The sequence below is a fragment of the Tasmannia lanceolata genome, unplaced genomic scaffold, assembly GCF_043159265.1.
Source record: "Tasmannia lanceolata isolate RefF3 unplaced genomic scaffold, GAP_Taslan_0.1 ptg000006l, whole genome shotgun sequence".
Taxonomy (NCBI): domain Eukaryota; kingdom Viridiplantae; phylum Streptophyta; class Magnoliopsida; order Canellales; family Winteraceae; genus Tasmannia; species Tasmannia lanceolata.
The window spans coordinates 15,078,126-15,104,365 of NW_027518683.1; the positions used below are offsets into that span (position 1 = coordinate 15,078,126).

The following is a 26,240-nucleotide window of genomic DNA, read 5'->3' on the forward strand; positions in this document are numbered from 1 at the left end:
GCTATCTTGGGACGGCCTGGCCAGAACCTCATCCGTGCAGTAGCCTCGGCCTACCACCAAAAAAAGAAGTTCATAACCCCCAATGGTGTGGGTGAAGTTCGAGGAGATCAGCCTCAATCCAGAGAGTGCTACGCAACGGCACTTAAAGGCAAAAATGCAGTGGAGTCACTGCCAATTGAACTGCTCTATGTAAGGGACGAGCTCAGAGGGACTCAACCTGTTGAAGACCTCCTCTCCATCCCACTGTGCCCAGAGGACAGTGAGAAAGTCGCTCTGATTGGTTCCTCCCTCAGCACCGACATTCAGCACCAGCTCACCACCTTTCTCCAGGACAATGCAGATGTCTTTGCATGGGTTCCCGCCGATATGCCCGGCATTGATCCAGAGATCAGCACACGTAGGCTCGGCGTTGATTCAACCTGCAGACCGGTGAAGCAGAAGAGACGACATTTCGCCTTCGAAAGGCGGCAGGCGATAAAAGAAGAAGTGGAGAGGCTTCTGAAGGCTGACTTCATTCGCGAGATTCGATACCCGGACTGGTTGGCAAACGTAGTCCTAGTCAAGAAGACTAATGGGAAATGGAGGACCTGCGTCGACTTCACCGATCTGAATAAGGCTTGTCCTAAGGACAGCTATCCACTCCCGAAGATCGACCAACTCATTGACGCCACAGCGGGTCATGAACTGTTGAGCTTCATGGACGCCTTCTCCGGATATAATCAGATCAGGATGTACGAGTCGGATATACCAAAGACCTCCTTCGTCACAGATCAAGGGACTTACTGCTACCGAGTTATGCCCTTCGGCCTCAGAAATGCCGGAGCCACTTACCAAAGGCTTGTGAACAAACTTTTTCAGAACCAGATCGGCCGTAATATGGAAGTCTATGTAGACGATATGCTGGTCAAAAGTCGGAGTGCGCAGGATCATGCGTCTGATCTCAGAGAAACATTCCAGGTCCTGAAGAAGCACAACATGAAACTTAACCCCACCAAGTGCACATTTGGTGTCAGCTCGGGGAAGTTCTTAGGATTCATGGTGAGCCAGCGAGGGATAGAAGCAAATCCATAAAAGATCAGAGCCGTAATGGAGCTTACTGCCCCAAAAACCATCAGGGAAGTCCAGCGGCTCACAGGAATGATAGCGGCGTTGGGTCGCTTTATCTCCAAATCGGCAGAAAGGTGCCTCCCCTTTTTCAGCGCGGTCAAGGGACTCAAGACCGCGCCCTGGACGGAAGAATGCCAGGTCGCATTCGAAGAACTGAAAAGATATTTGTCCTCCCCGCCATTATTAACAAAGCCGGAGCCGGGCGAGGAGCTATTTTTGTATCTCTCCATCAGCTCCACGGCTCTGGCAGCTGTACTCGTCCGTGAAGAGCACCGCCAGCAAAAACCTATTTATTATGTTAGCAAGGTTCTTCACGACGCAGAAACAAGGTACCAGCGGGTCGAGAAATTGGCTTACGCGCTGGTAATGGCCGCCCGGAAGTTAAGGCCGTACTTCCAAGCTCACACTGTAAAGGTCTTGACTGATCAGCCACTTCGACAAGTTCTCCATCGACCAGATATCTCCGGGCGACTTGTGAAATGGGCTGTAGAGCTAAGCGAGTTCGATATTCAGTACGCACCCAGGCCAGCTATCAAGGCCCAAGTACTGGCAGATTTTGTAGCAGAGTGCACTATCCCCCAGCAGGTCGTCGACCCTGAAGCATTGCAGCTCCCAGTTGTAGAGAAAGTAGTCCCTGAAGAGCGTATGACAGAGGAAACTCGGACAGAAATCAGGCCACCTTCAGCCGGACAGGACTCCATAACCAGCACACCGACTTGGGAAGTATACGTCGACGGATCTTCAAATAAAAACGGCTGTGGAGCTGGCCTCATCCTCACTGGGCCTGATGAGTTCAATGCGGATTACGCCCTGAGATTCGGGTTCCGTGCATCAAATAACGAGGCGGAATATGAGGCCCTGCTTGCCGGAATGAGCCTTGCGATTCAGACCGGCGCCCAAAAATTGAAAGCATACTGCGACTCGCAGCTGGTAGCAAACCAGATCCAAGGGGTCTACGAAGCCCGAGACGAGCGTATGATTAAATACCTCGCCAAGGTTCGCCAACTCTCCAGCCGGTTTGCAAGTTTCGAGGTCATCAGAGTGCCAAGAACAGAGAACGCCAAAGCTGACGTGCTGTCAAAACTGGCTGCCTCTGGATATACCACTCTCGGAAGCATACACATGGAGTTTCTACAGAGGTCCAGCATCGACAGTAAAGCCATGGAAGTCATGCAGGTGGAAGATGAGCCGTGCTGGATGGATGAGATCATGGGTTATCTGCGCGATGCTAGACTCCCGGAGGATAAGAAAGAGGCTCGTAAGGTGATACAGAGAGCTGCCCGATTCTCCCTCAGTGGTGACAATCTATACAAAAGGTCATATACTCTCCCATATCTGAAGTGTCTGAGGCCAAGCGACGCCGCGTATGCACTACAAGAGACTCATGAAGGAATTTGCGGAGAACATCTGGGGGGCAAAGCCCTGGCGATAAAGGTGCTGCTCAGAGGACTGTATTGGCCTACTATCAGGCAGAATGCCCTGGATCTGGTTAAAAGGTGTGAGAAGTGTCAGAAGTTCTCTCCTACCATCCACTAGCCTGCCGTAGCAATGGCTCCAATTATTAGTCCGCTTCCCTTCGCAGTATGGGGGATGGACATCCTGGGCCCTTTCCCACCGGCCTCTGGAAAGCGCATGTTCGTGGTAGTGGCGATCGACTATTTCACTAAGTGGGTGGAGGCAGAACCTCTGGCCCAGATCACTGAGCAGAATGTGCAGAACTTCTTCTGGAAGGCAGTAGTCTGTAGATTTGGGATTCCCCGTATCTTGATCACGGACAACGGCAAACAGTTCGACTGCCGGAACTTTCGAAAGTTCTGCTCGGACCTAAAAATTGAACAGAGATTTACTTCGGTCGCTCACCCCCAGACCAATGGGCAAACGGAAGTAACTAATAGAATCCTGCTTCAGGGAATAAAGAAGAGGCTGGACGAAAAAGCTGGCCGTTGGGCAGATGAGCTCTATCACGTTTTGTGGGCTTACCGCACTACTCCTCGCACGGCGACTGGTGAATCGCCATTCAACCTTTCCTTTGGTACTGAGGCTGTGATACCAGTCGATATAGGCGCTCCATCTCCCCGAATCACCAGCTTCAACGAGCAGCTTAACGGCGACGGGCTCCGTGCCGATCTCGACTTACTAGAAGAAATCCGGGAAGAATCTCGAATCCGGGTCGCCGCTTATAAGCAGAGGATATCAAATTATCACAACTCCAAGATTCACCCCAGAGAATTCAGGACAGGAGATTTAGTCCTGAGAAAGGCAGCCGTCTCCCAACCGACGAAAGTCGGGAAACTCTCCCCGACTTGGGAAGCGCCATATCGAGTGAAAGAAGTTATCCGGCCAGGAAGCTATAAACTGGAGACACTGGAAGAGCATTTATTACCTCACGCCTGGAACTCCAAAAATCTCAGGAGATATTATCAATAGACAAAATGTACAGCGTGAAAAGGTGACTTTGTAAATTTGTCAATTTGTTGTTATAAATAAATAATCTCTTTTGCAGACTTTGTTTCACTCTTACTCTCTGGAAACCCAGTTCTTAAACTTGGGTACTCACTGGAAACCCAGTTCTTAAACTTGTGTACTCACTGGAAACCCAGTTCACAAAACTTGGGTACTCACTGGAAACCCAGTTCTTAAACTTGGGTACTCACTGGAAACCCAGTTCTTAAACTTGGGTACTCACTGGAAACCCAGTTCACAAAACTTGGGTACTCACTGGAAACCCAGTTCACAAAACTTGGGTACTTACTGGAAACCCAGTTCACAAAACTTGGGTACTTGTCGTTCCTGAACTTGGGTACTTGTTAAAAGACCAGTTCGTCACAATTCGACTATCAACAGCCTCAGTCCCAGGTCATCAAAATTAAAAAGACAAGTCAAGCAAATCACTCAGTTGAGAAGTATCAGAGACAGACAAATATGATTTCATTGATCAGAATATGTGGGGCCTCGAGGGCCATTACAAAATTCACTTTAAAAAGGCTGGTAAGAGTTGTAGGGTCTCAAGGACCATTACAAAAAGAGGTCAAAACAAACAAACAAAAAATATAATACTATGCATCTGGAAGAGAGGTGATGTCAGCAGGAGCATCAGCAGGAGCATCTGGCTCCTCATCAGTAATCTTCGGCCTGGCAGGGAGAGTCATGTTCTGCATCAATAAGTTTGGATTGCAGGCCTGGAGCTCCTGGAGGCAGTCGTAGTATCCAAGACTATAGGCCTCGCTCGACAGGCTGAAAAGTTCAGCCTCCTTCGCCTCTGTGGCCTCCTTCACTGCCTTCTCCTGCCTCTCGGTGGCTCTTCCTCTTTGAGCCTCCATGGCTTCAGCAGCCTTGACCAGTTTCTTCTTCTCTGCGGCCAGATCTTCCTTCAACAACCTCTTCTCCTCCTCTACTCGCCCGATGCTCGTTTGAAGCTCCTGCACCTCAGCGGCCAACTTTCCGTTTACCTCTTCAGATGCAGTAATGGCTTGGGAGAACTTCTTACTCTTCTCCTTGAGGTCATTATAGTAGAGCAAGATCTGAAGAAAGAAACAGGCATCAGTACGATGAAAGGAATAAATGGGCAGAAAGTTAGCAAACGGATCACCACTTCCTTACCTGGTAAGCGGAGGATAACACAGCCTCCTCTCATGTAGCTGGCGGCTCGTGAAGGATCTGTTGCTTGTCCTTCCGCAGCAAACACTTGCTCATGATCTCTGCTGCCACTCGGCTCTCGCCTAGGGCAGTGTCATCCTTCAGAACGGCCCAATTGGGTCGAAAGACGTGCTCACTAAGCCCCGTAGGAGGACGAGCTCCAGAACCGGTTCCGGTAGAAGCACCACCGGACTTAGAAGAACCACCGCCCTGAGCAAAGGGGCCTATTAGCTTCACTGTAGTCTTGGGCCTCTGGGATGGGGGTGGAGGAGTGCCCTGTGACGGGGCCGGACTCCCCAGTACAGTCGTCTTTCTCTTCTGGCGCTCCTGTTGTGCCTGTACAGCACCCTCCTGTGCTCGTGGCTGGGCTCCCTGTCTTATCTTCTCGACAATCGATTGTTTCTTCATTTCTGCCAGACAAGCAAGCAGTCAGAAGCAAGCATATAAAAGTAAAACTATTCTAAAAGACAGGTCTAGCCACATACGTTCTGGAGTCGCGACACTCACGCCCAGCCCAACTAGCACCTCCTCTCCTGAGAACTCTGCACAGCGGATAAGGCCTGATTGCTCAATCTCCTTCCGCATCAAGACGAAAGTCTCCTGGTCCTCACTCTCGAGGAGCGGCTTTCGACTTAATTTGGAGGTGTCCGGAGTGTCCCACACTAGAGGGACAGGCCAGGGCTCATTGACCTCCTTATCCTCGACGTAGAAGAACCTATTCTTCCATGAATGTATTGACGAAGGGATACCGGTAATGATTTTGAGTTCAGGGCGCTGGCTAATGTAGATCCAGCCCCCTTCCTTATGCCTCTTCAGATGTGCACAAGCACGGAATAGCGACAAGCTCACGCTCCTCTCTAACCGGCCGTGGACAAGATACAAGAACCCAGTCAGTAGTCTCCATGAGTTCGGAGCTACTTGAGCCGGGGCCAGTCCGTAGTATCGAAGCACCGTTGCGAAGAATGGGTGCAGAGAAAATCGGAGTCCCGCCCTCATCGACTCCTCATAAATACAGAGATCTCGACTCTCGTTACAGGCCATGTCTCCCTCTATAGCTGCCTTCAGTTCAAATCTTGGAGGCACACAGTACTTATTCCTAATATCGCCTAGCATGGACCTGGTGAGGTAGTTCTCTTCGACTAAAGCTCGCAGGTTGTATTTTGGGTTGGCATCCATCCGCGCTCTAGCGACTACCTCCACCGCCTGACCAGGAGGGAATGTTGTAGACGCCTCAGCAACGTCACTTTCAACACTCCCTTTTGCTCGGGAGAGACTAACAGTGGGGATTGGAGTGGCGTTCAAGTCTAAAAACACCTCCTCCTTGTCCCCTTCGTCGTCACTATCTACAAGATCTACTCTAGCGGACGCCCTAGCCATTACAGGCTTCTGCGGCGGCCTAAATTCTGAACTACTGCTAGTGGAGGACTCCGTACCGGACTCGGAACTCGAATTACTACTATCAGACATGTAGTAAAGAGAAGGGCTGAGAGGAATACCGGTGAGTGGAGCTCGTCAAGTCCTTGCGCAACTCGAACTGGGAACTGCGAACTGCGAACTGAGAACTGAGAAGTCGAAGCTCCCAGAGCAAGAAAAAGAAGAAAAGATGAAAAGTAAAAAGTAAAGAATGAAAGGGGGTAAAACCTCCTTTTATAGCTTTTCAGAGGCGGTGGGGCATTAAATACGACGCACGCATCTCGAGGACACTCGAATGGGCCACGTGTCCCATATTTATGACGGACACATTCTCCCACTCAAGAATACGATCAAGCACGCGCGTGTTCCTACGTGCATGAAAATTCACATCTCCGCTCCGCACTACATGCTCCGCACTCCACGCTCCGCACTCCGTACTGTATCTTTAAATCCGAACTGGATATAACGCGTTTCAACAAAACGACAAAAACCAGTCCGGTCCGAACCGGACTGGCCGCAAGACGACAAAAATCAGTCCGGGAAAATCCGAACTGGATATAACGCGTTTCAACAAAACGACAAAAACCAGTCCGGTCCGAACCGGACTGGCCGCAAGACGACAAAAATCAGTCCGGAAAAATCCGAACTGGATATAACGCGTTTCAACAAAACGACAAAAACCAGTCCGGTCCGAACCGGACTGGCCGCAAGACGACAAAAATCAGTCCGGGAAAATCCGAACTGGATATAACGCGTTTCAACAAAACGACAAAAACCAGTCCGGTCCGAACCGGACTGGCCGCAAGACGACAAAAATCAGTCCGGGAAAATTCGAACTAGATATAACGCATTTCAACAAAACGACAAAAACCAGTCCGGCCCGAACCGGACTGGCCGCAAGACGACAAAAATCAGTCCGGGAAAATTCGAACTAGATATAACGCATTTCAACAAAACGACAAAAACCAGTCCGGCCCGAACCGGACTGGCCGCAAGACGACAAAAATAACTCCGGACTGGACCTCCGGACTCCACTTCCAGCCGGACTCCGGACTGGATCTCCGGACTCCACTTCCAGCCGGACTCCGGACTGGATCTCCGGACTCAACTTCCAGCCGGACTCCGGACTGGATCTCCGGACTCCACTTCCAGCCGGACTCCGGACTGGATCTCCGGACTCAACTTCCAGCCGGACTCCGGACTGGACCTCCGGACTCCACTTCCAGCCGGACTCCAGACTCCACTTCCAGCTGGACTCCGGACTGGACCTCCAGACTGAACCCTCCGATTCACTTCCACACAACACCTGTCCATCCAGATAAGCGATCAACCACACTTTCCCAAGTCACTCAATGACTTGAAAAACTGGGGGGCAACTGATGGGGTGTAAAAACACCAGCCACTCACAGGCTGCCACCTGTCCCAGAGCAGGTGAATTTCCAGCCACTCACAGGCTGCCACCTGTCCCAGAGCAGGTGAACTCCAGCCACTCACAGGCTGCCACCTGTCCCAGAGCAGGTGAATTCCAGCCACTCACAGGCTGCCACCTGTCCCAGAGCAGGTGAACTCCAGCCACTCACAGCCTGCCACCTGTCCTGGAGTAGGTGAACTCCAGCCTCTCACAGGCCGCCACCTGTCCTGGACACCTGTCCAGGACACCTCACCAGATTTTCCCTATAAATAGAGGATCAAAGCTCAGACCAATGGGTAATGCGAAAATCCCTTCTCTCCCTAAACTCTTAGACATCTCCCCTTCACTCCTGCTCATACTGACTTGAGTGTCGAAGGGCCTGTCCGGAGTAAAACCCGGTCTGGTCTTCTGACCTCGCTTGCCTTGTGCAGGACTCAGCCCTCATAGCAGGACTCGTTCTCGACCACCTCACTCCTCGTTCACTCCGGTCCCTCCGGACTCAGCTCCCCTAGTCATCCAGCTCAGCTCTTACATCACTGCTGTACCTGTTACCGATTTTAGGCATAACAAAAAGCATTCATTTGATGGGCCCTTTTATGGATAGGGTGTCCACAAAAAATCAGCTCAATTGGATCACCATAGGGTGTCCATTTGTGGGGTCGAAAATGGACATATCTGTCCATTTTTCAGCCCCACAAATTGACAACCTAAGATAGTAAGATGGCCCGATCGAGCTGGGTTTTTTTTTTTTTGCACGCCCCCCATCCATGATGGGCCTTGTCAAATGAATGCTTAGGATCAACCCCCCCCTTTTAGCACTCGAGCGCAAATAAGCTATCTATGCTCAAGCGTAGGAACCCTTTTATCAAATAAAATAATATTTTACCTCCAACGATATTTTCAGGCAAAAATACCAAAATTTAAGGAATTTCGGCTGAAAATTGGGAAAATATTAAATAATGGGCATTGATTTCAGCTAGGGTTGCAACTCGGGTCGGGTTTTCCATTACCCTACCCTACCCATGAAACTAATTCAGGTCGGGTCAGGTCTAATTTTAAAAAACCCGGGATTCCTAAACCCGGCCCTATCCAGGATAGTTTTTCGGGTTGGGTCGGGCCGGGTTTTCCACACTCTCGAGATACATGTACTGCAATATATTACAAATTTAGAAATGAAAAAAAAAAACTCATCGTAACCAAGAATGAATGTAAATGTTCATAAGAAATTACAACATACGAAAAGGTAGTCCAATTATCCTGCTTCTGCATGTAGATTGGTCCATAGCATTTGTCAGGTTTAGAGACGAGGACTGATTAGTTTTTAGCAAGAGGCAACATCAAAGGTTTAGAGACGAGCAGTGATTAATTTGTAGCAAGAGGCGACATCAAACCTTTGTATTATTAGAACACATCAAATGGACTTTTTTTTGTTGTTGTAGAAATACCATTATCTGAAAGCTGTGAAAATCAAAGGGCAAGATTAAGATTTATAGAACTTCAGGTAGTGGGCATAGAGGTCAAAAGGAGCTACAAGTAGTTGAGTCAATCCTAGATCATGTCCTTGGTGATGGTTCAGCCAGCACGGAGATATCAGAGATTGCATTGGCCTTTCGGAGTGGAGCCGCATGTGGAAGGCCATCATGGGCATCTACAGAAGCAACTTTCAGGGCTGCAACCTTGGGTTGGGTTCATGATCTTATAAACAACGTCTTCAGGCCAGTCAGTTTTCAAACAATACTTTATTTTGTGAATTGTTTGCACTGGAGATGTAGGTCTTCCAAGTATTAGAAGTTGAAAAATAGCAAACCAATGCAGCACTTGTGTTAATTGGTTAGTGCGAATTGGGCTGGTGACAACTTGCAGGGGATTGCGATGGACAATAAATAAAAGCAAGGTGATGATTAAATACAGATAACTTGGTACGGCAACAAATTGCCTATAGCTGTGAGAGAGAGAGAGAGGGGGGCTAAGGAATTTGATGAGTGAATAAAGTAGTTTCCAATTTTAATTTCAAACTTATCCATCTGCAGAATCTTCAGCAAATCCCATCTTATAATAATAAAAACGATAAAAGTGGAAGTAAAACGGGTTTCCGGGTTTTGAGCCATTAAACCCGACCCGACCCAAGAATAACTTGGGTTTTAGATTCTCCAACCCTACCCGGCCCAAGACCCACACCCCTTAAACCCGGCCCAGGTGTTTTTGGGATCAGGTTGATGCGGGTCGGCTTTTACCCAACCCAAGTTGCAACCCTAATTTCAGCACTTCAGTGTTCTATAAAGATGTGCGAGGTATCTTGTCATGTAATATTTAAAAGGTCAGTAGAATATCACGGTTCTAAAAAAAACTCTCTTTAAGCCCTTTAAATACTCCACCACAGGATATCTGGCTCATATTTATCAAAACATTGGAGTGCTGACATCATTTTCCTAAATAAAATATAGATTTTGGGGTGAAATTCCTTAAATTATGAGAGAAATGGAATTGCCTTCGAAATTTGATAATGTACCTAGGGGTGACCATTATTAGGTTAACACCGAATAACCGAACCGAACCGAATTGGTCAGTTCGGTTCGGTTTTGTTTTTTTTTTTTGGAAATTCGGTTATTCGGTTTTCTAAAAAAATAATTCGGTTAACCGAATAACCGAAATTATGGATAAAAACCATTTTTTTCCAAAAAAGTGCTATATGTGCACTCCATAGGATGATCTAAACCGTCCATTTGATTGATCACAACTTAATTAGGTTGTGCTCAAAAAATCATTTCGATCGGATGATCCTAGCCCTCCGATCCAAACCGAGATTTTGATTTTTCCCTCTTTTTCTCCCACAAACCGAATTTTTATTCGGTTAAGTTTCAGTTCGGTTTCGGATAATTTCGGTTTAGTTTAGTATTTCGGTAACCGAAATAATTTCAGTTACCAAATTTCGGTCTATTCGGTTCGGTTTAAACCATATAACCACCCCTAAATGTACCTGATTTCCATTTTGGTCTCGACCAAAACCCGAAATTTACCACGGTCATTAATACACTAGAGGGGCTGGCCCAGGGAAGAAAAGGGATCAAAAAATACATCATCACTTCCCAACCAATGCTCGGGCCCACTATATAACAGTGGCGTGTCTTAATGTATACAACGTAGTGGCGCCCTAACGAGCGTTCATCTCTATTTTCTTTCCCTGTTCTGTTCACATTTTCTCTTTCGCCCCCTACTCCGCCCTTTTCCCCTTCATCTCTTTCTGTAAAAATGGGGATTTTCGAACCCTTCCGAGCGATAGGTTATATAACGAGCGGCGTTCCTTTCTCTGTCCAGAGATTGGGTTCCGAAACGTTCGTCACCGTTAGCGTCGGAAAAGCATGGCAAATTTACGACGTAAGTTTTTTTATTTATTTACCCGTATAATCTCTGTTTCTTGCATTGGATTATAAGGTTTGTATTTGTATTTATTGTATTTGAATTCACCAAGTTTAGTTTTGATTTGATGTCTAATGGTAAACGACCCAAATGAATGCTTCTGTTCCTCTTTTCTTGTTCGAATGAATCTTATGAGCTTAAACCCTAAAATTTGTTTTTTTTTTTTTGAATGGCATAAACCCTAAAGTTTATTACATGACTAAAATGCCCCTAAATTTAAGTGAAGTGACATCCGCTTGTCTCTTTAAGTTGAATGAAGTCCATTCGAATTTAGGTTAGTATGGTAATTATAGGTGTTTTTTTTTTCTTTTTTAATTTGTGAGCTCTTGACCCAGAACTTGAGTCTAAGGTTAATCGAGAATCACAATAAAACTCGTTACTTTCTAAAGATGGCGTAAGCAACCTTCTTATATTGTTGGCTTTAAATTGATGAACATATTACCTCACTAATTCACTATCCTGTGATATTGGCTTGCGAGAATTGAGGGCGTTATGGTCATTTACAAGTATGTTTTGGTCAATTAGTACAATTTTGTGCTCCTGATGCTTTTAAGTATATTCTGTTCTTGTTTTTTTAAAAGAAAGAGCTGCTCAAACCTATTTGTTGGGAAAGTTGCCTTATTTCCCACCCAAGGTGGTTGCTTGGGTGGGAAGGCAAAGGCAAAGGCAAAAATAGAGATTTCTATTTTTAGCTTTCGGGAAAACTAAACTATAAAAAGAGAAGTGTTGCTCTCTTGGGTTGCGGCGAAGCAAGACGTCTTTGGTGTGTCGGCTGCCAAAGGAGAGAGAAGAAAAAGACTGAGAAAGGAAGAAGAGATTTTTCATCTTGGGGTTTTCTCTTGGGTTCTTTTTCGGGTTTATCTCTCGCGTTATCTCTTGTGTACGGTCTTGGGTTTGAGAAGCAAGGAAAGGGTTGCGGGTTTGTGGGTTTGCGATTAATCCACTGTAATCCTTGTATATTGTATTTTTCATAGTGGAAGATCATGTTTCTCGCCCGTGGAGTAGGCTTGGCCGAACCACGTAAAATATTGGTGTTCATCTTGTGGCTTGTTTGTTTATTTTACTTTTCCGTTTAATTTGTGCACGATCGGATCGGTTTGCCCGGTGAATTTTCTTAACAAGTGGTATCAGAGCTCAGGTGGAGCGATCGTCAAGGCCGGGTGGAGTGATCGTGGGTGTTGTTGTTGGATCGCTGTTAGAGCGATTATTGGGAGTAGAAAGATTGTCCAGGAAAGATTCTCGTGCGAGGTAGAGTGCTGCACCGTGAAGTGTGAAGTAATTTGAGATGGCGGTAAAATCAAGTTCTACTCAGTTCAACATCGACATATTTGACGGAAAGAGCAGTTTCACCCTATGGCAGATGAGGGTGAAGGACATCCATGTTCAACAGGGCTTGGCTAAGGCGTTGAAGGGAAAGCCGTTGAAGAGAAAGGATGACAAGCATAAGAGGATGACGGTACCTGCGTTGGAGAGGATGGATCGAGATCCCTCTCCAAGGTTGACCAGGTGAGTCAACGGGTTGGCAGCTACACATGTGCATTGGCCATGTTGATCGAATCGGGAGGAGTCAGAACTAAGGTGATTCGAGGGTGTGTAGCTAGTACTTCAAAAGGCCAATGGTGGTTTGCGGTGATAGCGGATCGGTGGCAACATCAACGGAAAATCTTCAAGTGGCTGGGAAATTAGCTAAGGTGGAGATTGTTGGGAGAGTTGCCTTATTTCCCACCCACGGTGGTTGCTTGGGTGGGAAGGCAAAGGCAAAAATAGAGATTTCTATTTTTAGCTTTTGGGGAAAACTAAACTATAAAAAGAGAAGTGTTGCTCTCTTGGGTTGCGGCGAAGCTGTCTTTGGTGTGTCGGCTGCCAAAGGAGAGAGAAGAAAAAGAGAGAGAAAGAGAGAAGGGGTTTTTCATCTCGGGGTTTTCTCTTGGGTTCTTTTTCGGGTTTATCTCTTGTGTACGGTCTTGGGTTTGAGAAGCAAGGAAAGGGTTTGGGGTTTGCGATTAATCCATTGTAATCGTTGTATATTGTTTTTCTCATAGTGGAAGATCGTGTTTCTCGCCCGTAGAGTAGGCTTGGCCGAACCATGTAAAATATCGGTGTTCATCTTGTGGCTTGTTTGTTTATTTTACTTTTCCGTTTAATTTGTGCACGATCGGATCGGATTGCCCCACGGATTTTCTCAACACTATTAATGCATGAATTTTCTTTATTTTTTTTGTAGTTACACTGGAAATTCACGTGTCCTTTCACTTTTGATAGGGGAAATTTTTTGATCAGTAATTTATTTGTTACTATTAAGGTGAATAAATGATGAGATGAACTTAAAACACACTGTATTCCATTTATTTTATTTTTTTCAAGTGATTTCTGAAATGATTTGTGTTTGAACCTTTGGCATCAAACAATGGGTGGGATGTGGTCCTCTTTTCGAATTGGTATGTAATGGACCCAAATGCTTAGAGATGAGCTCATGTCCATGCTGAGGAGTGAGGACTTTATTTTGAAGCATAATCCCACACTTCAATTTCAAGTGTGACTGCCTTAACTATGACATGCTTAACTATGACATGCTTTTGCCGTGCTCATGCTCTACTTAGGTAGCATAGATATGAATGTACATAGATACTTACATGTTATCGCATTCATCTAATGGTTTTACTGTTTAATATCCTTTTTTACATGGAGGATGTAGATACTCTTCTTTTGCATTGGTATGGATATCTTGGTTATTGAAGAAAAAAAGTCCATATCCATCTTTTGAATATACAGTACACAAAGACCTGCATACATAGATGTGCATATGTATGTATGGATGCACAGAAACATGCTTTCTAATGCATGTTTATGCAATACATATATTTTATGCCCACGCTACGATGTTATACAAGTTTCTTTTTTATTTAATGAAATATGAACTTGTATGCACACTTGTGTAGTGAACATCTATATACACATGCGTAGATGTGGATATATGGAACTGCATTATTTTCTTTTAGAGGAAATTAATTGGAATACTTTTTGTTTATTATTTATTTATTTTTCTCGTTTTTTTTTTGCAGTGCGCTAAATTGACATTGGTGCTTGTAGGTATGGCTCCGAGCTTTTAGGCCCTTTTTATTGCTGTCGTATGTGTGTGTCTATGTGTAATTGTTCATGTTTTGAGTCATCTTGTTGAATAAATAGAAAATATGTTGCATCCTTAATTGTCTATGATTGCTAACGCCATCCTGGATATTGTCAGATCATATTTATGCACTCTTTTATTTGAGCAAAAAGAAACATCTGACTTAAGTTGTTGCAAAGTTTTGTGAAAGATCCATGCACAACGAGGAAATCTGGTTCTCAAAACTCTTGGTTGAAATGTTCCAAAAAGAAGGGAAAATAAACTTGTAGTTGAATGCTAAGAAATCAACAAATTTTACCAACTTGGAAAATCTATTTATTGTAGTTTCTTTATGTATTTTATTCACGGATTGGTGGGCTTGATTCTCTGAAGTGTGGAAAGTGTCCAAATTGCTGCATCTTCACTATTGTTTTCGAGTCTTTTAGTAGCATCCTATCCAAAGCAGCCACTATTGGAATCATTGAGGGGGTGGATGTTATAACTTAACTCCAATTTGCCAATGACACTTGATTTTAAGCAGTCTAAGCCCTTCATTTTGTTCTTTTTTGTCTCAAGCCTTAAGATCAATATGGGGAAGATTTCTATGGTTGGTTGCAATGTGGAAAAGGATAGAATGGAAGCTTTTACTATGGAGTTGGGATGTAAAATCGAGAAGCTACCAATCACATACTTGGGCATTCCTTTGGCTTTTGCTGTTCTTAAATCACTTCATTTGGGCTTTGTTGTACGTCCTAAATATTTGGGCTTCGGTTTTAGAGCGAATGGATAGGAAGTTATCAGGGTGGAAGAACGATGAACTCTCCTTTTGAGGGAGAATGCCAATGACTGCCGTGCTGTGTTTTAACTTTTGAAGTTACCAGTTGACATTTTAAAAATGCTATTCATGCCTGTCATTTCTGTCCCATGCACAAGTAGCTGCTTTGTGATCTTGTTGTTGGTGCTTGGTATTATAGATTATCAGCTCATCATGTGCACATCGCTACCATTTTCTCTCTGTGCTATGAGAAGTGCTGTTGCAAGATGTCATGGCCATATTTGTTATTATGCAATTACCTTTTGCAACTATTACGTGACATGAGTTAGTTCATCGATCCAAAATTGCAATATATTATGTGCAACTCAATAGGACAGATTTATTGGGAGTGATGGTAGAAATTGGATACAAATGGTTTGTAACCTTTGGCGGACAGAATCTTATTTTCATGCCCAATGATTATCAGTTTTTTGGTGCTTAGAATATATCTTGGATGGATTTTGTTGCATATACTCTGCTTTCATAATCTCTCACTTGTTTTAACGTTGGACTTCTATTTAAACGGTTGATGAAGGACCTCAATTGCCAAAGAAGATCCGAGCTCTTGCTTCCCATCGTGACTATACTTTTGCTGCATTTGGAAATGATATTGCAGTTTTTAGACGTGCTCATCAGGTTTGTCTATGGAATGTAAGAGGTTCTTGTTTTGTCATTGCATAATGTTTCAAGGTAGGTTTCTCTAGATAATATTAATTATTCAAATCTTCACTTATGGTTTTTACGAGCATTGTGTTTTCTCTTTACATTTTTATCACTCATTTCAAAAAATATATATATAGAGAGAAAAGCGTTCCTGCGCTGCAGCGCAGGGAGCTTAACTGTGCTTTAGTGGTTTATAAAGCCTTCCCATTGGTTCATATAGTGGGTCGCCCTTTGAAACGTATAGCGGGTCCACAAGAAAGGAACCAATGGGAGGCTTTATAAATCACTAAAGCGCAGTTAAGCTCCCTGCGTTGCAGCACAGGAACGCTTTTCTCATATATATATATATATATATATATATATATAACAGAAGAGAAAAGGAGAGAATTATTTGAATTTCTCCCAAAATTCTATGAGAATTACACATCACTTTTTTTGACTTTTTTTAACAAAGGCACTCATTCAACCCACATATTTTCAATCCTTGCCCCCTCCTTTATGCTTTTTAACAAAGGCACCCATTAAAGCTACATAATTTCAATCCTACATTTTTGGAATTATTTGAAAAAGCAAATCATGATTTGCTAGCCACCTTCTCCAAAGGCTACGTCTCGCCCATCCTTTGCAATTGTATGTGTTCAGAGATTTGTCTTATTAGACATGGTGAAAAACTGCACGGAAATACTATTTCTTGAAAGGTGGCTAGCAATAATAAATACCTAAAGAAGCTAGCAATAATAATCATTACGTAGTATAGTTTTGTAGGGGAATTACGGACAATGGGTACCTGTATATGACAATTACGGAAAAAACTACAAAGAAGAGGTATCGAAATATGACAATTACGAAAAAACTACTTTTCCTCAGTAATTTTTTTAGGATATTACGAATTCCGCACACCTTTGAAAATATTTATTTACGAATTCCAGGCACCTTAGGAGGAACAACATATTATGGAAACCTCTATAGATTGGAGGGCTAGGATCAGCCTATGGAAATGATTTTACAGGCACAACGTATTGATGGTTTGGATCAACCTATGATGTGGTCCGTACAGTTCTTTGCCGGCCCGTGCATCGCACGGGTTTTTTTTACTAGTATATATATATATATGAGTTAAGTGAAGCTACACATACGTGTAGCTAACTTCGCTACACCGACGGCTTAAAATACAGTGGGCTCACATTGTTTGGGTGATCCAAACCATTCATTTGATAGGCCCTCACATTGATAGGGTGTGCCCAAAAAATCAGCTCCATTGGATGATCCCAACCCTTCAAACTATGGAGGCAAAAATGGACAGATTTGTGAAGGTTTTTACACGTCCATTTTTGCCTCAACAAATCGTAGGGTTGGGATGATCTTATGGAGCTGATTTTTTAGGCACACCCTATCTATGTGAGGGCCCATCAAATGAATGGTTTGCATCACCGAAACAATGTGGGGCCCACTGTATTTTAAGGCGTCGGTGTAGCTAAGTTAGCTACACGTATGTGTAGCTACACTTTTCTCTCTCTCTCTCTCTCTATATATATATATATATATATATATATATATATATATAGTATTACCCTTACACATTATTGTAGGCTGAAGGAATATCCGGTTTGAAATTTTTTATTTGGTTTCATTAAGGGGGTAACTGTCAATGATGTAAAAAACTAGATCACCAACAAAGGGGAAATAGAGGGTTTGGAGACACCGTGGGATGTTTGTTGGACTCACACCAACGAGACCAAAAGCATCGCACCAATCCAATGAGTTCCCAAGGCATCACACCGAAGGACGTCAAGGCATTACACAGAGAAAAACAAAAGGAAGGGCGGCCTCAGTGCACAAGGCTCCCGCCATTGCGGGGTTTGGGGAGGGCTAGATGTGCGCAACCTTACCCCTGCTTTGCATTGCTTTGCAGAGAGGCTGTTTCCGTGACTTGAACCCGTGACCACCAGGTCACAATGGAGCAACCTTACCGTTGCGCCAAGGCATTATACAAAGAAATAAAGAGAAAAAAACTAAATGCACTTTTAATGGGCCCCACTATCATAATTAATCCCTTTTCTGATTTTCGCAAAGGCTGGGCCTCCATCAATATTATTACAAGCAGCCATTTATTCTATATATCATCTTATTGTTGTCATGTACTATATCATTTCATTTGTTTTTTTTCTTTTCGATAACATAGGGTATCCCCCCCCCCCCTCCAATTTTTTGGGTAAGCCTGGGGGATTTGAACTCGCGTCAATGGGGAGCATACCCATGGCTTGAAGCCAAATAGCCTCACCCGTACGTGTTTGAACTTTCCATTTGAATTTTCAAAGGAAAGACGCATTATGTGAGATTTGCACCAAACTACAATTTTACCTAATTGAGTCCCTTAATACATTAACCGTCAAATTAACCAAACATTTTGCTACGATGTCCGCCATGTGGTATCTAATGGACATCAAGCTGCGTTTTTCTTTATCTCTCTTTTAAAAAAAAATAAAAAATATTGAACCCAGGCCAGATTTTATATGAGCATGATTTAAATAGTCACCAACTGATGAGTGGGTGACAGTGTTTCCATTGATTGCTTTTTAACATATATATAATACATCCGCATTTATTTTCTGGTATTCTTGGAAACCTTGATGCTGAACAGGTTCTATGCATGGGGATTTCTAATACAATATTTGCTACTTTTTCATGTTAACGAAATTCATAGAACCTAAATGATAAATTTTATGAAGAAACAGCTCTACATCTATACGAACAGACTTCTATACTTTCCATCCATTTATTTTTCACAGTTTAAAATGGTTCAGATGATATCATTCCAAAAAAAATAAAAATAGTTCAGATGATGGGAATTTCTTTTTGTTCTACTTGAATCTTTCTACAATTTTAACATTATGCCTGAAAACCAATTGAGCCATATGTACAAAATTTAGTTTATATTGAAATAGAGTTATTTGCATACTTCCTTCACAATATATTATTTCTTCTGAAGGACTAAATGCATGTGTAATTGATTGTTTTTAAAGCATGGTTCACCCTGTGCAAGTTAATCTTGCTAAACTTATTTGGCCTGTTTTCCATTAGCCTCAAGTATCCATATATTCTAATGGAGTAGTATTTTTCCATGTATGAATTACATGGTGCACTAGATTGTTTCTATTCTTCCTGTTTTTCACGACATGGATGAAATTTGTACAGGTGGCAACATGGAGCAAACATAATGAAAAGGTTAATTTTTTGCTCTTGTTTGGAGAACATATCCTAAGCGTTGATGTTAAAGGGAATCTGTTCATATGGGCTTTTAAAGGCATTGAACAGAATCTTGCACCTATTGGACACATTGAGCTAGAAGAGAAATTCTCGCCGAGTTTCATAATGCATCCAGATACTTACTTGAACAAGGTAACTGCTTGTTCCATGTTCCTGAAAAAACTTCTGTTTGATTTGAAGAAAATTATCCCTTTCATTTTGACTTCTAAATTTATTATTAGAATCCTTTGTTTTGTAGAGTAACTATACTCTGAATTATGCACAATTTCAGGTTATTATTGGGAGCCAGGAAGGATCATTGCAGCTTTGGAACATCAGCACAAAGAAGAAGCTTTATGAGTTTAAAGGCTGGAATTCATCTATTTATTGTTGTGTCTCCTCACCTGCCCTAGATGTAGTTGCAGTTGGCTGTGCCGATGGGAAAGTTCACGTTCATAATGTACGGTATGACGAAGAGATTGTAACATTCACACATTCTACTCGGGGTGCTGTGACAACCTTGTCTTTTAGGACTGGTAATGCCTGAACCAGAATTTTGTATTTTTCATATTTTTTTGTGTTTTAATGGTGTTGGTAACTTCATCTCGTGGTTTCTTTTTTCCCCATCTCCAGTGAGGTCTTTCTTTGCTCTTTTGCTTCCGTGTGGTTTGTAGTATCATTGAATGTCTTTTCCTTGTTCATAATAAATTAGATGACTTTTCTTTTGTTAAGAGGTTTTCTTATGCACACCACTAGATGGTTCGAACTTGGCATTTCACACATTTCCTTTGCTAATTTTATATGCAAATATTATAATATTATCTGTGTGTTTATACTGTTTATAAGTAACTGAGTAAAAAAATATAATACGAGTCATTTAGTCATGGGCATGTTCTCCTTTTGAATGCTACTTCTACCTGTTTTAGAAAATTTGCTAGTTGGTTATAATAGGGGCTTTTATGTATAATCAGCACATTACATCCCATCTAAATGAATTATAGGTTCGATGTTGCAGCTGAAGGTCACCATATAACTTGTTTAGTTCCTTAAATTTTATGCAAATAAGAGCTCATTTCTGGTCTCATTGCTCTGCAGAATTCGTAATTTCATCAAAACAATACTGCTGATGTCTACTCAAGACTATTGCATTGATGCAACAATTAAATTAATATTTAAGATAGTTGCAGTAGTGTAATCCACGGTATCGGTCATGATGCTCAAATGGATCATTTTCTTGAAGTGAAAGAGTTATATTAGACATCTGAAGCAAGAGCTTTGCCAGGATGGTTGTCATAATAGCCTCTCGCTCCACTATTTGAGTTTGTGCAGATCAGTTCTTATAAGAGGTTTTGGATGAAGGAATTTTGACCAATAGGGGGAATCTATGGTTCTCCTTTCCATAGTTACAAATTTGGGCTTAGTTGAAAAAAATGTGAAAATTTTGCCATTTTTTGCAGTCATTTTAAAGCAAACAAAATTCCCATATTATTCATTGATTTTATGTATTTAGAAAACCAATCGAGTGCTTTAAGAATAAAACATGATTAATTCAAATATTTGGTTAAATAGTTGGTTTTCAAAAAGATCCAAAGCATATGTCCGCAACCAGCACATGTTTCTCTTCTCCCTTTTCTCTTCCCACTCTCTCCCAGTCCTTCTTGTTCTTAGCCCATCCCACAGCCTTGCCGGCAGCTGTCATGCCCCACGGCCATGACTGGACAGATTTTCTTGATGACCCAGGGTTACTCATCTTTTTGCTTGTGTCTTATCCCCAGGCAAACACAGATTTTCTTACATGCTGGAATTTGTATTTCTCCATGTTTTAAGTTTGTTAGACAGTTGTGCAAGATTCTGTTTTGGTTCTTGTTTTCTTCAGCTTTGAATATTCTTTTTATTTTTTCTGCTCGGGATATCTCTTTGAATTTCATCTATTCTCTGATGCATGCAAGGCTGAAACCCTGCTGTTCGTTGTTAGTTACTGCTTGCCGTAGGCATGTATCATATGTTGGTGGTTGCTGTGCATGTATTCTTGAAACCCTGAATTGGCCGTCCCCCACTCCCATTTTTTTGTTACTTTGATTATTGCCTTATTGGATATTATGTTTTAGATATCTATTCTTGCCCATGACAATATATTTTTCAGTTTAAAATGTTATTAAAATGGTTGTATATCTTGACGTAGATTGGCCGTCCCACTCTCCCACTTTTTTGTTACTTTGATTATTGCCTTATTGGATGTTATGTTTTAGATAACTATTCTTGCCCATGACAATATATTTTTCGGTTTAAAATGTTATTAAAATGGTTGTATATCTTGACATAGATTTGTCGTAACTCACATAAATATATACTGAATCATTCCTGAAATCTCCCTCTGTGTGTGTGTGTGTGTGTGTGTGCGCGCGTGCGTGTGTGTGTGTGATTCCTGGAATGTCCGAATTTTTGCCTTTCCGATTTTTCCCCAGACCTGAACTTTATAACTATGCTGTTGATGTTGTTAACTACAATAGGAAACAAACCTTTCTTATCTCTTCAGTATGCACTTACTCTCTTTTTAGAGGTCATGATATTCTTAATTCATTTAAGACTATGGAGTTGATCCACCCAAGTTTTATGATTCCCAAGAAATTTGGCTATCATCAGGTCTCTATTTGGTACATACATTTAAGGGAGTCCCATCTATGTCATCCCATTGTCCTATTCTTGTGTTTCCATGGATTCACATTTTTTTTCTGAGTATAAATAGTAATATGTTGGAATGATTCATCTATCATTACCATATAGATATTTGAGGACTATGCAAGTGAATCTTAATCCATAGCTTCACTTTGCTCTGGAAGTTTCATCCATGGACTCAATATCTCCATTTTCTTAATTGTTATTGCCTTGCTTATAGATTGCTAAAGACCTTTTTTTATGCAAGGGATCCGAGTCGAATGTCTCTTTGGGCACTACGAGTTCAGCTGGTTTTTTGTTCCTATATATTCTTTAGATAATATGCATTATCTTTATTTATTTTATACTTTCTGTAAAAGATTATCTCATGCAGTTTTGCATATGTATAACTTCCTATCTTATTCTTTTCAGATGGGCAACCTCTTCTAGCATCTGGGGGTTCATCAGGTATGATAAGCATATGGAATCTTGAGAAGAGAAGGCTGCAATGTGTCATAAGAGAAGCGCATGACAGTTCAATAATATCACTCCATTTTTTTGCTAATGAGCCTGTTCTGATGAGTTCTGCTGCCGACAATTCTATAAAAGTAAGGGTGTTTTAGATATCCATAATTTGTGTTTGGATGGAAGTTCTGTTTCACTTTATGGTAGTTGTCTATCATGCTTTACTTGTTTAGAAAACCAATTCTCGATGCTTGTTATACATTGATGAAGTTTTCTCTAAAGTAGCTTTTAGATATTAATCAATGCATACTCAACATTTGCAAGTTTATTAATGTTGTGCAGATGTCTTGTAATCTGGCATCATACAGACCCTGATGGACTATAAACCCTAGAAACAATACCCTTGCCCATAGGAGGTTTCACCGTCTTCACCAAGTCGTAAATACGAAGCAAAACACCTTAGCGATACACTCCTCGCGAAGGTCCTCTACGACTCAAGCCCCTACTAATCAAAGGCAAACGACGGGAAGGGATGCTCGCACGGAGGCAAGGGCAAGGTATTCATTGCGATTGGTCCAAACCTTCGACCAGCGGCTTCTTGCGACCTGCTCAGAATGCCCATACATACCTTCGGTTCCAAGACCTTGTTCGCACAGCGGATGAAGGCCGGGTTGAAGGGGGCAGTCAGCTGGCTGCTTCTTGGCCACGCCCCCCTGCTTATAGATACGAGATACTTGATCTAAATTCTCAAGTAGGAAATTGCAACCCCCCGGCAAGTCATTCCACTCCTATCTATTCCGGCTCTAAGCGACTTGACCACTTTCATGCTTCGAATGAGAAGTAGTGCTTTCGATCTTGTTCTCAGCTCCAAGATTGGGTCCAGTCCTTTAGGCGAGGCTCTTTACTTTACAGGGTGGTTCCCTTTACGGTTCAGGAATTTTCGTGGTTGGCTCACTTTTGTTTGTTTGGTTACAGTTCATGCCCACTCGTCATGAACCCCCGTCCGCCCTGATGCTGAGTCGCAACTCTTCCTGTAGAAGCCCCCTTAAACTGATTCAGAAACCATGCCTACAGCACTTTGGGTGTCTAGGCCCTCGGCCAGGAGGATCACCCGCTTTGAGGTTGTTATGAGACCGGCTAGAGGCTAAAGACGCTCGTAGATCAGGTTGTTTTCACAGAACAGCAGTGGGACGGTGTAGCTGTTTGCTCTCTTCCCCTGGGCACGTAGCTCTCTTACCGTTAGTAGCTTCCTTCCCACAGCAACTACTGCCTCCCCCGCGACGCACACGTGGGTCGCTAGGGTACCGGGGGTAGCGTGCCCCTACCGGGGTGTGAGGCAGCGCCCTGTTAGAAAAAATTTATTTTCTGTTTTTTCACTGAATGGTATTTCGGTAAATTTCTCCATGTAGTAGCGTTGATATATAAGCCACATGGTAGGGTTGCAAGTTTGAGGTTTTTATTTTTGTTTCTTGGTCAAGAAGAAGAGAGTTTGTAACCCTAGACTGAAATAGTGAAAATCTTCCCCCGTGGACGTAGGCAGTGTCGAACCACGTAAAATCTTGTGTTCTTTGCATCGTTCTTTCAGTGTTTTGTTGCACATCATGGTTGATCTTTGTCGAAAAGGTATTTCTCAGTTTTTCTACAATTAAAATTAAATTGTGGAATTACTAGTTTTTTCTACGTTTTCTTCTCGATATGTTGATGCGTGGAACAAAACTTGACAGGCTTTTCGTCAGAAATCTGCTTTTCATGAGCATCGATTTAATTCTTTCTCTTGAACAAATTAATCCTCATCATAATTTTGTCCTTGATCCTGATCATCTTGCTTTGGACCTTGAAAGTGACATACCAAAGCCCCACATTGATGATTGGTGATGTAGGCTAGGGAGAGAAAAGTTTGCACTCAATATTATTCCAAAAACGCTAGCATTGAATTGCCACAATTGGGAATTCATTTTCCTGTGGCTGTTTTTTATGTCTCAACCCTGGAACAGTAGCATGTTATAGGTTGATCAGCATATCAGCTGGACAACCTTATTCTTGTGGCTGTTTTCTATACAATCTCTGACTCTTGAATCCCCTGATGGTTCCCTCACCCTAGTAAATCCTCAGCACTTTCCAGGGCATAAAACCAAATTTAGCAGAAATTGCGTAAGTTGTGTATGGATTCCCAGTAGTGAGGGGTCTCTCCCAACAATATATAGAAGGCCCAACTGCCAATCCCCATTTCCCCAAACAACTCTGTCAAATAAATCACTAAATCATTGAAAAATATGGCTATTGGCTAGCTCAAAAATAATCTGCTATATGTGCACTCCCTTTTATCAGGAACAAAGAAGAATGGGAACTGCATGGCATACCTCCTTTCACCCTATTGTACTCCAATCAATAGTAGGTTGCTCTTACCTTTCAAAAAAAATGTAGGTTGTTCTCCTATACTCTTATGAAAATCATGTGTCTGGAAGTCTTCTCAATGCATATTTTGCTGACAGATCAAAAAGCACGAACATGACCCTCGTATAATATATGCAGCATCCAGTTACCTAACAACATTATTAAATGCTCTCAAACTGCTAATATATAAAGTCGAAGGATCTTGGGTGTGTAAACTATTATAAATGGAGTTAGGGTTAGAAGAGAGGAAGAAGAAGAGGAGTAGAGAGATGGAGAGTCTCCACTAGGGAGCACCTCATGTAAATGATGTATGTATGGGCCCAAAGTAGGGCAACCTTGTACAAAGACTACAATACCCCTCATACTACAAATATGACTAAACTACCCTAACACACTATTCAACACTCCCCCTCAAGCTAGAGTGTATATACATATACTATGGAACTCCAGCTAGGTACAAAGAAAACTACAATACCGATACAAACAATTATAAAAACCATACAAGAAAAAAGGATAATCACTCATACACCCAGCCAACTTGGTACAACACTCCCCCTCGTTAGGGGTGGACATGGTTCCGGTTCGAACCGAGGAACCGAACCGAACCGGCACATATGGTTCGGTTCGGTTCGGTTCCATAGTTATATGGTTCGGTTCCGGTTCTAATAACCTGGAACCGATGGAAATTCGGTTCGGTTCTGGGTTTGGGATCCCGGAACCGAGAACCGACCCACCTTAAAACCCTTAAATATGCCTGTTTTTACTTGGATTTGGTGAAGGACTGAGTCGTCGTCCCCTTTCGATCAAGAGTCAAATATCATGTAATCCATGTCTTGATGACAAATGAGAAAAAAGTGAAAGATAGCATTCTACCAATCAAAAGCGCGTTTTAAAAATCTCATGTATAACGCCCCCACAAAGTCATATTCATCAGCTCATTACAGATTTTTGTGCTCTGCTTTTCCCATCAATGATAGGCTGGAAACAGAAAGTTATTCTATCTCAAGAAAAAAAAACCAAACATTCAAACACAAGGAGGGAAACTGTTGTGAATAAATTCCGTTGATTTGGTGAAGGTCGGGTAAACCCAGAACCGAACCGAACCGAACCGATTATATATGGTTATGGTTCGGTTCGGTTCCAAACATATATGGTTCTGGTTCGGTTCCAATTTCAGGGAACCGATTATATATGGTTCGGTTCTGGGTATACCCCAAAACCGAACCGAACCATGTCCACCCCTACCCCTCGTAGTGAATACATAGTGAAATACGTAACAAAAAAGGGGACAACGGACACATCGAGTACAACAACGAGATCAACGGCCACCAAAAACTACGAGCTCCCCCTGACTTAGCGCTATAGCGAGAACGATCAAACAAGGCCCTTCCCATGAATGAGAGCACAGAGAACAAATCCGCATATCAACGAGCAATGGAGGCGTCATAGCAGGATCCAGCAATGGTCTAACGAGCAAAATAGGCACACCAAAGGTGCGCACATGAGCAACTACAAAGCACCACGAGCGAGAACACCAGTTAAGCAGCACAACGCCATTAGAAGAAGATAACTAACGATGTGGAAAACCGTCAGAGACAAGGTCGACGGGGAAACCGTCGCCTGAAGAGAACCAACCAACGATATGGGTACCATCGTCTGGAGATGAGGTCGACGGCATGAACATCGTCGCCTGAAAAGAGGTCGACGGAGAAACCATCTCAGGAAGAGAGCCAACTAATGATAGGGATACCGTCATCTGGAAAGAAGGTCGACGGCATGAACATCGTCCCCTGAAGAGAGCAGACCAACGATGTGGGTACCATCGCCTGGAAAGAGAGGTCAACAGGGAAACCACTACCTGTAAAAGAGTCGACCAACGATGGGGAAACCATCGCTTGGAAAGAAGGTCGACG

The 26,240-nt window shown here is 42.8% G+C and overlaps 1 protein-coding gene across 1 annotated transcript in view; it reads left to right on the top strand.

The window, feature by feature from the left end:
* Nucleotides 1-10,715: 10,715 nt before the first annotated feature.
* The window catches only part of LOC143879852 (transducin family protein / WD-40 repeat family protein), a 34,499-nt gene continuing 18,974 nt past the window's right edge, over nucleotides 10,716-26,240 (top strand). Inside the window, exons 1-6 of the mRNA XM_077382498.1 lie at nucleotides 10,716-10,942; nucleotides 14,047-14,074; nucleotides 15,440-15,540; nucleotides 18,763-18,966; nucleotides 19,106-19,349; nucleotides 21,901-22,076. Coding sequence (XP_077238613.1) covers nucleotides 10,817-10,942; nucleotides 14,047-14,074; nucleotides 15,440-15,540; nucleotides 18,763-18,966; nucleotides 19,106-19,349; nucleotides 21,901-22,076 — 879 coding nt within the window. The 5' untranslated portion in view covers nucleotides 10,716-10,816. The remainder of the gene's footprint in view (nucleotides 10,943-14,046; nucleotides 14,075-15,439; nucleotides 15,541-18,762; nucleotides 18,967-19,105; nucleotides 19,350-21,900; nucleotides 22,077-26,240) is intronic.